The sequence below is a fragment of the Protomyctophum bolini genome, assembly GCF_963924005.1.
Source record: "Protomyctophum bolini genome assembly, chromosome: 21".
Taxonomy (NCBI): Eukaryota; Metazoa; Chordata; class Actinopteri; order Myctophiformes; family Myctophidae; genus Protomyctophum; species Protomyctophum bolini.
The window spans coordinates 34,607,497-34,624,380 of NC_137882.1; the positions used below are offsets into that span (position 1 = coordinate 34,607,497).

General features: G+C 41.5%; 1 protein-coding gene and 1 pseudogene across 2 annotated transcripts in view; both read left to right on the forward strand.

Annotated features, from left to right (window-relative positions):
• The window catches only part of LOC308336506 (extracellular calcium-sensing receptor-like), a gene marked incomplete at both ends in the record, with an annotated part of 33,175 nt that overhangs the window by 1,843 nt on the left and 14,448 nt on the right, over positions 1 to 16,884 (forward strand). The window contains 2 exons of the mRNA XM_080793872.1: positions 2,845 to 3,114; positions 3,663 to 3,938. Of these exons, the coding sequence (XP_080649998.1) occupies positions 2,845 to 3,114; positions 3,663 to 3,938 (546 nt within the window). The remainder of the gene's footprint in view (positions 1 to 2,844; positions 3,115 to 3,662; positions 3,939 to 16,884) is intronic.
• LOC308335998 (extracellular calcium-sensing receptor-like) lies at positions 6,071 to 7,343 on the forward strand (annotated as a pseudogene). The gene is made up of 3 exons: positions 6,071 to 6,142; positions 6,231 to 6,354; positions 6,443 to 7,343. The product of its transcript is annotated as an extracellular calcium-sensing receptor-like (transcript).

The following is a 16,884-nucleotide window of genomic DNA, read 5'->3' on the forward strand; positions in this document are numbered from 1 at the left end:
TCTATCTAGTGCAATACAGGCTGTCTTATAGGTAACTATCATGAATCACCTTATGTACGCTTATGACCTGGTCATTCTGAATCCACACAGTGGAGGGTTAAAAGCAGCTATTGAAAGTGTGATCAAATTATGAATCATTTTTCTTGACAGTTCTGGTCCTGTCAGTGCATTTATTTTAACCCTAGAACACTACACGGGTGATTTTCACCCGGGCGATTATATTTTTTGCAATTTTCATATTGCTGATGTCTGAGGTGGGTGGGTCTTTCAGTACCTTCATGATGCTCAGTGACATCATAGAAGGTAGGTTTGTTTCCCTGCCCACATTCCTGGTTAACATTCACTTTTTTATATTTGTATTCACTGGACCATTCTCACACGTCTTAGGAATTGGTGGACCAAAGGAGAAGTTCCCAACTTCATTTCTCTTTTTTCAAGGAATATTTAAAATCTAATATGCATGTTTTTCACAGATCCCCCCCCCCCCCCCCATGATAGGCCCGCACCATGATATCTATTTTTTGTTGTTTTTGTGAGTCATGATGAAATATTGAAGAAGAGTAGCTCAAGTTGCCATGCATGCAGTGGCGGCCTTATATATGTTTAAATCGTTTCAATTGAAACGGGCCTCGAGCCTCCAGGGGCCTCCCCATTTTGTTGGCAAGATTTAAAAATAATAAAGCCGCGACTGTCTGCAGAGTTTATTTCTCCTGCCTTCTGTGTGATTTATTTATCCTTCCAAGCCTACTATACCATGTACTATACATCCTGCGTCTACTACATCCTGTAGTTCACTTAAGAAATAAAAGTATTGTTATAAGTAGTTTTTATTTTTAACCACTGAGGAAGAGGAAGTCTACCTGACTAGAAGTGCCGGGTGGTAGTGGAATAATAACAACAACATGCTTTTAGCCAAAGTTCATAAAAAATGCAATTACGTTAAACATGGTATATCCTCCATGGCGGCGTCATTAGGTGAGTACTAGTTAATGAATTGTTAAGTTTCATAGTATCATTCATCATCAACAACAGGCTGAATGCCCCTCAAAATGAACAGGTTACAGCCTACAGGATTCTCATTCTGTTACTGTCACTGCCTGCAAGGATGGCCGCCGTGCCATTTCTTATAAACTATCTAATTCATGTGGAGTTGTTGTTGTTGCTCATGCGCCACGGTGCGTGGTCGTGGAGAGGGCATCAGAGCGCAGAACAGCCTAGTAATAGTATAGTAAATGTTTAATCAAGCAAGCTGCTTTTGTGTATTTTCTACTTGGCTGTGTATGCTGTTCATGCTTTGAAGTCCGATAATACACACTGACAAAAAATAATTATGAATTATTAAAATGGTGATGTCATGAACGGGGCCTCACGATCCTTAAGGCCGCCCCTGCATGCATGTATTGCTGTACTTCAATATATTTTGATGAGAAATATTTTGTATGGAATATTTTACATTGGGTAAAATATACCCGTGTATATCGGACTTGCAAGATATGGGGATGCCATACCTTTGGTTGCTTTGGATGCTAGCATCAGAGTCAATGGAGGGAGCGGAGAAGGTGGGAGAATTCTGGCTGGTTGAAGACCAAAATGAGGCTTCATTCACAAAATGTGAAGAGAACATATAACGAACAGATTATCACAGGTAATAAAGTAAGTGGTTAATACTAAGTTGTCAGGCCATACAACTATTTACAATACAATAACTAAAATCTTGTTCAAAACAATGAAAATAACTAATATTATACTTCAATTCTTGGCCGCAGATACATTAATCAGGGGCAGCGGGTTGAGTAGTACTGCCCTGAGGGTACCAGACGCACTGATGAATACCTACAGTCCAGTTCTATTGGTCTGTTCCTCGCTGACATCTATACCTTTCAAAGATCTAGTACATTACAGAATAGATATTTTGTATTTGTTTTTATTCTGTTTTTCCAGATAAGTTACTTTGCTGGTTGTTCCTGTCTGAGCGACCGGACTCAGTTCCCATCCTTCTTCAGAACAATGCCAAGTTTTGTCTTCCAGGTGAACTTCTATAACAATAGATGTGTTGGTATCTAATAGTTAATGTTTCAGATACTGGAATACTCGAACCATGGGGTGGGCAACTTTGATGTAGGAGAGGGCCACTATATTTCTACACTCACTCCAGAGAGCCGCTATATTTCTACACTCACTCCAGAGAGCCACTATAGTTCCACACTCACTCCAGAGGGCCGCTATATTTTTACACTCACTCCAGAGGGCCACTATAGTTCCACACTCACTCCAGAGGGCCACTATATTTCTACACTCACTCCAGAGGGCCACTATATTTCTACACTCACTCCAGAGGGCCACTATATTTCTACACTCACTCCAGAAGGCCACTATATATTTCTACACTCACTCCAGAGGTCCAATATATTTCTACACTCACTCCAGAGGGCCACTGTATTTCCACACTAACTCCAGAGGGCCACTATATTTCTACAGTCTCCTGAATTATTATTTGCTATTTTTGCTAAGGATTTGAGTATTTCAGGATTTGCTAATCCTGAAAAGTAGGTCTAACATTTTTATTACATTTATTTATACTTATGTTAACTTAAAACAAACTTATTTGTTTGACAATGACAGAATTTAAATTGTAATTATGCTACTAATATTGACCATTATAGATTAAAGCGGGTTATGTTTGCATGTTTGGAATTGTAACAGCTGAAATCAATAATATAACAGTATTCCAATATTAACCTGCCGGCCACATAAGTGAACACAGGGCTCGCCCTAGGCCGCTGTTTGCCCATGTACTGTATGATCTAACCTAAGTACATTTCCGTCCATTCCTCATCCACTCAGGTGCGAGCTATGCTCCAGACTATGAGGTGGTTCGAGTGGACGTGGGTAGGACTGTTGTTCAGTGATGATGATGCTGGCCGTGACTCCGCCCGATTGTTCCAGTCTGGCCTGGACCAGTCTGGTCTGGGTTGTGTGGCTTATTCAGAGGCTCTGCCCTTCCACAAGGACCTGGATAAACTCCAGAGGATCGTCACTGTGATGAAGACATCCACAGCTCGTGTGGTCATTATGTTTGGATACGGGCCCTATATGTATAATGTCTTGGATGAGGTTTGTGTTACGATACATCTGTGGAGGATGTTAATTTAGGGATTCGTAATTAGAAGAATCTAAAATGAGAATGTATTGATTTTTTTTCGAAACGTTGAACAGGTGGTTAAGCAGAATGTGACAGGTCTGCTATGGATCTTACCTGCCACTTCAGGTTGGTGGGGAGATTTTCATCTCCAGTCTCCTCATTTCCTGCCATACCTCAGAGGCACCTTGGGTTTTGCCATCCGTCGTGGAGAGATGCCAGGTTTGAAGGACGTCTTGTTAAAAATACGTCCTGACAATGACCATGAGGATAACATAGTAAATATTTTTGTTTAATTTGATTGTATATTTATTTAATTGTATGTTTTTAAATGTCTCAATTAATTGAATACACAGGACCACAATGGACACAAGCCCTTAGGACATTTTGTGTTATCCTTTTTGCACCATTGTATAATTGTACCACTGTATTATCTGCAAACTGTGAATGAAGTGAATAATCAATAAATTAATCAATTCATTGTATTTACCGGTTTACTTATGAATTAATTGTGTTCTTTCAGGTGAGGCAGTTTTGGGAACGCACATTTCAGTGTAAATTTTCACCCCTTCCACCAGAGTGGGTGGACGCTGGTGGAAGGGTGTGTACTGGACAAGAGGACCTGGGAACGGCAGAAACTACCCTGTTGGATGTGTCTGACCTCAGGGGAGGTTATAATATATACAAGGCTGTGTATGCTCTGGCCAATGCCCTCCATGACATGTTGCAGTGTGTGCCAGGAAGAGGGCCTTTCCCTGGACACAGCTGTGCCAGTTTGCAGACAATACAGCCATGGCAGGTGGGATATTTATTCAGTTAACCTGTAGGATTATCTGTAGGATTATTTTTATTTATTGTTTATATGCGCATTTAAAAACACCACATTTGAAAAACAAACATATTATTGGGTTGTGCAGGTGAGACAGTCTAGTTTATAACAGTTTATAAAGTTAATCTCACCATATTTAAAATAAATTATAACAATCAAAACAATCTAAATTACACAGTATAAATGAAAAAAATACATAATTACACATTATTAATAGAAAAATATGTATGTGTAGTGTGTAGGTGTCACGGTGTGAATCAAGAGGGTTAGGACCCAAACGCAGGACAAAGGCAGAGAGGTAGAGCAGTCAAAATTGCAGGCGGTTTGTTCATCAAAATCCATACACGAGGAGAACACAAGGGCAAAGGAAACTCCAACTGGAACTAAGACACAAGGAAAACAATATAACAAAATCATAGGAAAATAGTAAGGTAAAGCACTAACTAAATACAGAACGTGTCACGGAACATGACCGTAGTTGTAAGAGTGGAAGACATTTAATTGCTAGATTTGATCATCAAATGGATTCTAAGCTTACAATTATTTATTGAATAAGACTTTGATGAGATCACAGTAGGCCTATATCTTTTTCAAATGTAGAATAATAAGGAAAACTATTGTATGAAATTATTCCTCATAGAATAATATTAAGGAAAATGTCATTGAAACATTTGACAGAACCCGGATGCCAGCTCAGTTTTGTGTAGACATGCCCTCATCTCTGGTCCTACATTGCAGAGTGCATAATCCGGCAACGGCATGAGACCGGCAGCAGCCGGAGTAGGTGGATGGATTAGGACAGCTCCGTTCTGCTACTCTGGTCTGTTCGGCAGCCGGCGCCGCCCAGCCGCCGCAACTGCCGGTAACAGCCGTGGCGCTGCCGGGGAGCGGGGGGGTGGAGGAGCAGCATGTACCGGGGGATTATGTCACTCCACTAACGCTCCATCTCGTGGCCGTCGCTTCTAGCAGCAACTGCCGGTAAACTGCCGGGAGAAGGGGCGGCAGCTGCCAGGGAAACTGGGGGGATTATGACACTCGACTGCTGCTCGCTTCTACGGCAGTGCGTTTGGTCCGACATGCGTTGCGTCGTGCTTGCGGTTATGGTTAGGGTAAAGGTTTGGGGTAGAGTGTTAGACTGATGCCGCCGAGAAACACTACCCACTGCCGCTGGTGTTGCGCGGGAGATTTTGAAGGTGGTCTGTATAGGGGGCAGGTGGCAATCACATGTTCTTCTGAAGGTGGTCTGTATAGGGGGCAGGTGGTAATTGCATGTTCTTCTAAAGCTGGTCTGTATAGGGGCAGGTGGTAATTACATGTTCTTCTAAAGGTGGTCTGTATAGGGGCAGGTGGCAATCACATGTTTTTCTGAAGGTGGTCTGTATAGGGGCAGGTGGTAATTACATGTTCTTCTAAAGGTGGTCTGTATAGGGGCAGATGGCAATCACATGTTCTTCTGAAGGTGGTCTGTATAGGGGCAGGTGGCAATCACATGTTCTTCTGAAGGTTGGTCTGTATAGGGAGCAGGTGGTAAATTACATGTTCTTCTGAAGGTGGTCTGTGGGGACAGGAGGTAAATGTTCTTCTGAATGTGGTATGTTAAATAACGTTTACCGCTGTGTCTTTTTGTCTAGAAATGTGGTCATGCCTCTCTTCATTATGCAATAGTCACACAAGATGCAGAAGTCTTCCTCACTCCTAATTCTCAACAAATGTGGGTGACATTAAGAATTTGGATTTGTTCAAAGGCAATGCATAATGTAAGGGGTAGAGCACATGTTTTAGTAATGAGGCTGGTGGCGGAAGATAGCAACTCAGCAACGGGAACACCCTTGCACAATGCTTAAATCTCCAAATAGTGTGTAGCGTGACTTGGGCACATAATAGGACCCTAAAGTATGTTTTTAAAGTCTCTTGCTCTTCATGATTCTGCTCATCACCATTTCTAGCTTCTCTATTACCTGGAAAAGGTCAACTTCACCACATCTGGTGGTGATCGTGTATACTTTGATGAGAATGGTGATGCTTTACCAATCTACGATATATTGAACTGGGCGTGGCTCCCTGATGGAAGCACAAATATTCACAACGTAGGTGTAGTCAAGATGACAGCCTCCGGAGATGAAGAACTCACCCTCGATGAAGACAGAATCTTCTGGAACTTTCAATCCGCAAAAGTAATTTCAGCTATCTAAAATATTTAATTGAGCTCATGATGTGAATGGAATTTACATTTAAACTGATCATTTTTACTTTCCTCTGTAGCCTCCTCGGTCGGTGTGCAGTGAGAGCTGTTCTCCTGGAACCCGTGTGGCCAGAAGGAAAGGAGAACCTGTCTGCTGCTACGACTGCATTGCTTGTTCTGAGGGAGAGTTCAGCAACGAGAAAGGTAGGGTTACATAATGTAGCTACAGTGTATGTACAGAAGGTTATAAGAAGATACGTGTCTGTCCCTTTAATCTTGTACTATTTGTTAGACTCTACAGAGTGCACCGTCTGTCCAGAGGACTTCTGGTCCAGTCCCCGGCGTGACCACTGTGTCCCTAAGAGCATTGAGTTCCTGTCCTACCATGAGGCCCTGGGGATCTCCTTAACAACCATCTCATTGCTAGGAACATTTGTCTGTGCTATTGTCCTGGGGATCTTTGTTTATCATAAAGAGACGCCCATGGTCCGCGCCAACAACTCAGAACTCAGCTTCCAACTCTTGCTTTCACTCAAACTATGTTTTTTGTGCTCACTCTTGTTCATTGGTCGTCCCAGACTCTGGACTTGTCAGCTGAGGCATGCAGTATTTGGGATCAGCTTTGTGCTGTGTGTCTCTTGCATCCTGGTGAAGACTATGGTGGTGCTGGCTGTGTTCAAGGCCTCCAAGCCTGGTGGTGCAGACATTAGGAAGTGGTTTGGTCCCATGCAGCAGAGAGGAACAGTTCTGGCTCTTACTTCAATCCAGGCAATAATCTGCATAGTCTGGCTTGTGTCTGCCTCACCAACTCCTCATAAAAACACACAATACTATTCTGAAAAGATAGTCTATGAGTGCAATGTTGGATCAACAGTTGGTTTTGCAGTGTTACTAGGTTACATTGGCTTACTAGTTTCCTCCTAGCATTCATGGTAAGGAATCTTCCAGACAACTTCAATGAAGCCAAGTTAATCACTTTCAGCATGTTGATCTTCTGTGCCGTGTGGATAGCCTTCATACCAGCATATATCAGTTCTCCAGGCAAATATGCAGATGTAGTGGAGGTGTTTGCTATTTTAGCATCTAGTTTGGGCATTTTGGTGGCGCTGTTTGGACCAAAGTGTTATATAATCATTTTGAAACCTGAGAGAAACACTAAGAAGTCCATCATGGGTCGAGGTGCCACCACGTAGAAGCAGACATTTTTAACCAATTAACTGCTCATGATGGAACGTTCCGCCAGTTGGAATCCAACCGGCAACTGCTATTGGCCTAACGTTCCGTCTGATGAGCGTTATTATTGATACCAAACCGGATCGCTGATTTCTTTTTTTTTGCTTGGCCTTTCCTTTAGTGATCCTAGACCGGATTGCGCATCCTGGCTGCCGTTCACCTCCCTTTATACAGGCTGACTAAAAAGCTAACTCGAAATATACGGAGCTCTCCACACTGCGCAAAAAGCATGGAATACAGATGATATTACAGGAAACTGCCATGGTTTGGATAAACCACGCAATGTCCGGGGGTCTTTGCTGATTATCCGGTGATCTAGATGGGAACATTGGCGCTCTCTATAGCAAGGATGGCTTCATTTTAGCTCCCTAGCATTGACGCTATTTATTTAGCATCTAAGATGCTAATATTAGATTGCTGATAACCTTGTTAGCAATAGTCTGTTTTCTACCATATTAAACTACATCTAGTCAGAGATACAAACATTATCTGTGTTAAAGTTAAAGTTGATTACCCTCCCTTAAAGACTGTTTGTTGATGTTTGAGCTATATTGACAATAAACCATGTGCACCTCTCCATTATCTGTGGGTCAAAATAGAAAATACTATGTATGTACAGTAAGAGGCAAATTATGTATCGGTAGCATTACTTTGTTAAGGGCTCTGGTTTCAATGGGTTAAAGCTGCTTTGATTAATATTTTCAAAAACATTTCAAAAAATACAAGAGATTGAAGAGATATAATAAAAAAGTAAAGACGGTTTGGACACGGTTTCCACCCGGCAGTGTGTATATGTAGAATGTGTTGGTTGTCATGTGGTCTTTAAGGCTCAGTCCTTGTGCAGCCGGCCCGCTTTGACCACGCCACCAGAGCGGCTGGCCAACATTAAAGCCACGCTACCCTTCTGGCCAAAGCTGGAACTGCAGGACATTCATGGAGGTGGACAGACGAGATTCAACAGCGCACCCGGGTATGCATAACACACTTTGATCCTCCAGGTGGCGGTGTGCTTGATGGCTGGCAAGCACGGACACTGACCATCAACTCTGCAACATTGTCTCAATAAATCCCAACACATTGCATTGCATTGCCTCTTTTGCTCTTTGCCGTTATACTACTTCACTGTCAGCCTGCCTGCTATTCACCGTGTCAGTCAGTTCTGTGCTCCAGTGTCGTGTTTGATATTAGTTTGCTATGGATTCTAATTTAGCATTATTATTATTTTGTTTTACTTTGGAAACTATGCCAAGCAAAGCCCAAGAGCCACGTGGAGCGGCGTTGAGAAATGCGCTGGTGTTACGCATCGTGCAGCGTCTGTGTTTTTTTTTGTTGGCGCTTGGCTCGTCGATTAGAGATTATGTCATGTTCTTTAAAAAAAACAGTCCACTTCCTTCTTTAGGTATGCATGCATTCACATTGGAACGAGCCATATCTGAATACACTTCAACGGTCAAGAGACCCGCCCCCCATGCGGTCCCGGGGACAGTTGGGCGATCCGCTCCCACGAACGGTACGCATCATTCACACTACCACAACATATGCCAAGTGGTGAATCGCGCCTTAACACAAAATTTGCGCGGTGCGTTTTTATACGTCATTTGTCAGCCATACATCCGTTGCGAACGACGTATCTACACGCTTTTATCACTTTTTTATTGAATACTTTCATTCATCTTTCTATGCACCCGGACAATATATAAAGTAGCTCCGGTCGCATCTTCAAAGATCCGGTTACGTGATCCGGAAAAAATCCCCCCCCCCCCCCCCCTCCTGAAAAGAGGACGGCGGGTCGCTTCCTTTACGTGTAGAAGCCAGGGCATCTAAAATGGACGTGCCCATGATCTAGTGTGTTTGTGAATAGAAGAGAGTCACATTTCACCCAACACCACAACACTCGATTCCCCCTTCCCCTCCTGTTTCTCCATGGTTTCTCCCGAGGAGGAGGACCTTTCGAGATGGGGGGGTCTGTCTCTCGGTCTCGGAAAAAACATGATGAACTGCCTAAGCACCGACTTGCCCGTATGAATGCCAACCGCCATAAAACCCCACGGCGAATAAGAATAATCTGCACCGGATCGGCATTGCATAACGTTAGAGACATATGAAATCCGTTTAATTTTTTTCCCAATTCCGGTTTATTTTTTCCCAAATTCAGTTCCCAATTCCGTTTTATTTTTTCCCAAATTCAGTTTTTTCCATTTTAATATTTATATAATAGTATTTTTAGTACCATAAACGGAACCGGCACACATCACTAATGAATAAATGTCCACAATTGAATGGAGAAACAACAGTCCGTTTAATTTGTAAAGTGCTGCAACACAGAAATACTGTTCAATTAAAATAAAGACAAATAATAAATAAGTTTTTCTGTTATAAAGATAAAATAAAGTGCTTTTCAGCTTCATTATAAATGAACAACAGTGCAGCAACTTGAATCAAAACCTGAACTGTGGAATAAACTGAAACAATAAAACGTGTTTCACATCACAAGTGTTTCTACTTTCTGTTTCCCTGTAGCAGTATAGTAGCTGACTACTCCTTAAGTTATTAGCTCCTGTCTGTCCGTTTAGCTTGCTTTCCATTCCATCTGTCGGAGACATCTCCATTGTAGTACATGATGGTCAGCCTCTTGGTGTTGAGCTCGGTGAGTGCCTCTCTCTCTTGTCTGTAAGGAGAATTATATACTTGCTGAAACTCCTCTCACAGTCAACTGAGCTGACTGGGAAGTAGATGTAGGGCACTGCCACTTCTGCAACCTTTGGGAATCTCACACTCATGCCCTTCCAGTAATCAGCAAGCGTGACATCAGCTTCCAAGGGCTCCCTGCAGTGCTGGTAGGCAATCCATTGCTCACTGAGCTCAGGTGATGGCTGTTCCATGGCTTTGAGTGCTGTGTAGGCTTCCATCTGCTTCCCCATGGATGGTGCCTGCCTTGGATCAAACACTCTTATGAGCTTGTAGACCTGTTTGGCTGGGTGAAGGTCCCAGTGCTTGGAGAACTTTGTGAAGGCCAAGTGGAAGGCGTCATGGAGATTGTCGAGAATCTGCTTCCTCCCTCGAACACCTGTCTTCTTCAGCATTTTTTTTGCGGTTCCATTCACTAGGTAAGAGCCCAGGTCCTCCATGATGTTGTATGCAGACACTGCTGTGGGTTGGTGGGTTCCTTCCAGGATGGTCAGAGCTGTCATCAGTTTGGAGCAGCCTTCTGCGATGAAGGTTAGCTTCACAGTGAGGGCCTCCAACTTTTCCTCTGTTTCCAGCAGGCTGATGATGTTTGTGACTGCTTGGGCGGATGAATTTTCTGCCAACAAAAAATCTTTGTACAGATGAACATGCTCTGCGTGGTACTGCACTGCCTCAAACCAGCTATTCCATCTGGTGCCCACTGATTCAGGAGGAGCCTTGGTGTGCACAAACTCCTTGTTGACGAGGAAGCTGCTCACCCATCTTCTCTTTCTAGCAGGCTTCCTGCAGAAGACAGATCTCATCGCTGACACAAGTGATGCAGCTTCAGAGAAGTAGTTGTAGTGCTGCCAGGTATCACCCACCAGGTTGATGATGGTTACTATACTTTGGTCCGACGGAGCATTGGTCCGATCGACAACCTACCTCAAACCCTCACCCTAACCCTAACCTCCCCCGGGGCAGCACACCTAAACCTAACCCCAACCCTCTCCCGACATAGTATGCCTCCCGTTGATGATATGGCAGAGGCAGGTTACATGGACACTGTTGAGCATCATTCCTTGCAGAATATCCCTGTATGACACACACACACACACACACACACACACACACACACACACACACACACACACACACACACACACACAGTTATTATACATTATTGTATTTGTTTACAGTTGTGTCCAGGGGTGAGAATCTTAGAAGTCTTAGGGCTCGATTATGCAAGTCATATAATATTACATGTAATATTATAGTAATATGAGCTGGGGGCGTGAGGTATGTCATATTGCAATTTTAAGCATGTTAAGAAGCGCTTTCGACACCCCGTGGAGTGCGCAAAACGGCCTTGAATTAGTCATGGGAGTGTTTAAGGCGTGTTTGAGAGTTACCCAATCAACATGTCCGTACTATTTTCTTTACCAGTCAGCTGATGTCACATACGGAATGCGCACTTTGGGGATCGTTATATTACATTTCTTCAGGCTGGCACCATAGAAGACATGACATATATGACTTTGTCACATTTGGGTTAATTATTCCTATTGCACTGCATGCTGTCACCTTCATGCCTCAAAATAAGTTGTTTCTATTGAGAAACACCAGTAAAATTATATTTTAATTTAAATTATAATTATATTATATTTGAAATGAGTAATGAGTTGAATGCCTGGTGCGTATGCCCGTGATGCGGTATGGTCCTGTGATGGTATGGTCTTCGCTCGTAGCATTTTATTGAAGAAGACTTGAATCAAGTGTGATACAGCGTATGAAAGCAAACTTCCCAAGGATTATGCATATGTTTTTGGTTTTTTTTAAGGTTGAGAAATGAAAGAATTATGGCCGTTTCTAATCTCAACATTCACAATAAAATGACGCAATAAAAAGACGCTGTTGCCATGTCTCAGAGAAACAAGTAAATAGGTCTATAAAAATAATCCCAAAATAAGCGCATATAACAGGGGTCTGTAACCTATTTTAAATGAAGTGCCATGTTTTTATTTTCTAGATATTGAGTCTGCCATATCCAGATTAATTTTAATGACACCACATTAAAATAAAAAACATATTTTGATTGTCCACAAATATAAAGTTCTTACATCTTTTTAAATATTTTCTTGCACATTGTTATAATGATCATTATATATCCGCCTGCAGTCAGAGTTCATAGTTTTAATGAATGAATGTGATGCATTGTGAGCTGGTAGATCTGCTATTTTCAAAAGTAATCTTGGAAAAATGTAATTACATTTTTGTATTAGCCGTCCTTAGTTGGGCAAATGCATTCATCTGGGGATCCTTGACATGGGAATGTGCTGTGTGAGGATCACTGGTTTAAACAGCATTAGGAGAGAAACCTTTAAAAACAAGAAAAGCAACCACAACTACCAATATTTACAAGCAACTTTACAGAAAAAGAAGCCGCTTATAATAAACAGACTTGGCAACACTCCAGCAGCGTCCCAGAGCCGCTCAAGTGTAAAATCAAACAGTGCTTTATCTGATTTTTGCGTTTATGAGGTGCCTAGACCCACGTCTAATCGTTATGCGCAGGTCAAGGGGCTTAATAGCAAATTGCGCAAAGCGAAAATAATTAACATATGGACACTCCCACAATGCTAAAATATTCAGCAACGTCGTATTCCATATGTGTGTGCGTTCAACACGGGACGATAAGGCTTTCATAATACGATTGTGCGCAGAGCGAGGCCAATTTATGTATTACCACATGGTAAAACGCACCTTCAAAATCCAGCCCTTAGTCTTACAGGCTTAAACAATCAATTGTTAAAAGTGGCCTTTTTCTCCTTTAATTAAATATTACAAATACAATAATACACTTTAACATTTGATTCTTAACATAAACTCCTTGTCCAGTAGCCTACCGGTATGCCTTCAGACAGTAGGCAGCATTATCTGTGACCACTGCCCAGACATCATTCAGGTCCAGATTATTGCTGTGTTATTATTGTATGATGGCTTGGGCAACTGTTGAGTGGTTGCATCGCTCCATGAAAATCACATCCACCAGAGAGTAGTGGTTTTCAACACCTGCAATGGAAGATAACACAAGCCAAACATAATTATATTTAAGACAAATTATATTGTGACAAAATAAAAACGTCACTCACATTTCAAGTGTAAACAAATACAGCTAGGTACTACTGATATGACAATGTCAGTAGTCTAGCTATATCTATTCTATTGGGATAATATAGTAAATTAGTAATGCATAATTTATGCACCTTTAGTTTACTTTATATCATTAATATGCACCTATATTGTACATTATTTGCATTAAACAATTGATTTACCATTATAGTCCTATGTTGATAACTTGCTTTGTACTGTTTGGCTATTTAATCACAATAGTGTCAGTGATTAGCCCTAGTTGTATCTATTGTGATCACTGATCATCGTTATCACACTTTGCATGTGTACAATGGACACTGCAGCTAAAATAATGTAGTCTATTTAAACGCTATGTTAATAGGCTGTTAAGTAGCTCACCATAACGCTGCAGTCCCTGGTATCGGTTGTCTCATCAACAACCACCGCCAACTTCTTCCCACGCAGTTTCTCCAAAACAGCACTTGTTGGTCAAACACACGGGGCAGATGCGTTTGGCGAAGGGTCGTTCCGTTCTCGGGCAGCGCTCCTCCCTGCTTGCAGTGTTTCACTAGAAACGGTCGTAGATTCTTTAGCTTGTTCAAAGCTTTGAGCCTTGAGTCTGCTGATGAGGTACTTGCTGTTATGGTCGTTTGCAGAGCTGGTGTGCTTTGAGAAGCACGGTGTTTTTCCTTGTTCTTTTTATGGCTTTTGGAGGCTATGTGATCGTCGCACATGTTTTTGCGAGTCCAGTCCATGGTATGTTGACAGCATTTACAAAAACGCTTATCCCCTGAGGCATAAAAGTCAGTGTACTGATCTGCTCTGTATTTAGCGCCTAGCGTGGAGTTTCATAACTTTTTTGAAGACGCTAAAGGGGAGGGAGCCGCTCGCTTGGACATGGTTGTGTTGTTGTGTTTTGGAGCATTGTGGAAGCAGGGGGGCAGTCAGACAGATATTTTGTGAAGCCACAAGGAAATCGGGATTTCCTGAAAGTTCATATAATGGCCTGTTGTGGCACTGTCATTGGGCCCAAAAAAACCCATAGCCCCATAGAAGTCCATGTATTTGGGCCCAACTTCCCCTAGACTGTATTACCTTAATAAACATGGTCATGAATACTTTTTGCTTCCAGTCACTAGTTTAAAGTCTCATTTATAATGTCATAATATTCTTTTTGGAAAATTATAGTCCCATTTATTAAAAAAATTACCATAAAGTCGCGCATGTTCTGAGGGGCGTGGCTACCGTTACAGTCTATGTACGGGATCCCCCACCTACTCGAGTCAAAATAAAAACCAACGAAGAAGAAGGGGGGAAGTCCCGCCTCGTTGTCAGGGCCAGCCAATGGGCCAGCTGGGCCCAAAAGGATCTAGAAAGATGGCGACTTCCATTGCAAGAACTGACAGGCTTCATTTTACGTTCATGTTAGACCCGGGGAACGCTTTGTCCATATTTTTTACAGTCCAAGTGTGGAAGTAACGTACACGTTGCAACAGCTGTAGTGTAATTTTATTGTGAAAATCAGAGAGCACTGTTTCCGCCCAAACAACGTCACTTGTGTAACTAAACACAGCACAACAGCATTAAACCTTCAAAATAAAAGTATATATAAACAACAACGACATGCTTACTGCACGTTCACGCATGTGGCTAAAAAGCTCGTCCTTCCGCATTTTATTCCAATTCCATTTTTATTGGTCATTTCCGCGATTCCGTCCGCGATTCCGTTAACACAGATTTCTTATGGCTCTAGGTTGACTCCTGTCCGGGCACCTCCTACGTCTCACCAGGTCCACTCCTGCTCTCACCAGGTCAGGCCCTGTGCGTTGCACCAGACTCCCAGCACCAGGCACTTTATTCAGGAATAAAACACACACTATACCCACACAAACACTCTTCATGTCACATCATTGTAGACAGGGAAACTGGATTAAAGGCATTAAACTTACACTATTGACAGTCTTGTCAAAAAAACAATAAGATCAGCTAACTTGCCAAGGCATTGAACCATGTGATATTTAATTTGTGTTATTGCAATGTTTCAACCTTGTGTTATTTAAATTGCCTCTAAGGCCTGGGTTAATTAAATAACATCATTGTTTGTTTGTGTGTGTGTGTTAGGGCATTCATCAAAAAATCGATTTATCGATTTATCGATAAATTATCACGAGTCGACTCGCAGCAGCGCGAGTCGAAAGTTGAGCTTTTTTTTTTTTTTTTTTCCCTTTTTTCATGCGATTGTGTGTGTGGGACACGGAATGCAAAACCTGATTGGCTTACCCTGATAGTGTGTCCTGGCTTTACCAATAATCACCTCATGCGTAAACACAGAGGGCGGAACTTAGCACAGTGGAGGGAAAACTTAAACACAGAGGGCGGAACTTAGCACGGTGGAGGGAAAAATAAGGAGAAAGGTGTCAAGACGAAAACAACAATGGCGGAGAGAGAGAATGCAGGTGAAACCAGCTCGCAGACCCCGACAAATAGATGGTCACACGTGTGGAAATACTTCACATTAGATGAAGAAAAACAAACGGTGTCCTGTACACTCTGTAAGGCGACCTACGTGTACCACAAGAACACAAGCGTTATGCTCGGCCATCTCAAAAACAAGCATGCCGGTAAGGGGGATACTAGTCGCCCAGTGCAGACGTCAATGAGCAGTTACGCCAAAAAGCCTCTATCAGACCAAAGAAAACGGGATATCACAGGTTTAACTAGAACTGCACTCTGCCGAGTGCATACTTGCTTGTTGCACACTAGTAGGCCATAAATGGCCTACTAGTGCGCAAGCAGAGCGCGCAAGTACTTTCGACCGCTGGAAAGTATCACATCTCAGTATCTCTGTGAAGGAACGTTTGAAATGTATAATCATTACGTGTAACTATTTGCTACCTAACTACTTTTTTACAGAAAAATGAATCATTGATATGTGATGAAAAAAAAGGTATATAAACTGAATTAAAATATATTATACAGTATAATTATTTTATTACTTATTGTAAATTGTCAATTGTTTTAAATGTATTTCATTTTGTACTATAGTGATATTAATACTAAATCATGATCAGAGTAATATGTGTCTCTAACTTCAATTTCTGTAATAATACTTTCAAATTTGTTGAAATATACATGATCTAAAATACTTCCGAAATCTGTAGTTGGATTTGTATTTAATTGTTTAAAGCCTAATCTTGACATGAAGGTCTTTATATTTATATCTTTTTCAGTATAATGGTCTTCATTGAAATCTCCTATTATCATAATTGTGGAAGTCGGAGATGATAGATACTTTACCATTTTCTTGAGAAATGTGTTTAATTCCGTAAGGTTTGTTTTAGGTGATCTGTACATAAGAATGATATATAGATCTTTATTTTTTACATGTACGTGTTCTACTTTTTCTAATATCTCGATTTCTTTTTTAATTATTTCAATGGCAATATCTTCTTTTATAGCAAACATAACTCCCCCACCTATATCATATTCTCTGTCATTCCTGATTGTTTTGTAATTGGTGTTCATTGTTTTTAATTTAAAAGTAATGTTATTATTTTTCTTTAAGTGTGTTTCAGTAAAAGCTATTAGATCCAACATTTCGAGTTGGGAATCTGAGTTTATATCTTGTAAATGTGTTAGATAACCTCTGATGTTCAACAATCCAATTTTTAATGAATGTTTTAATGGTAATTGAGTTATCTT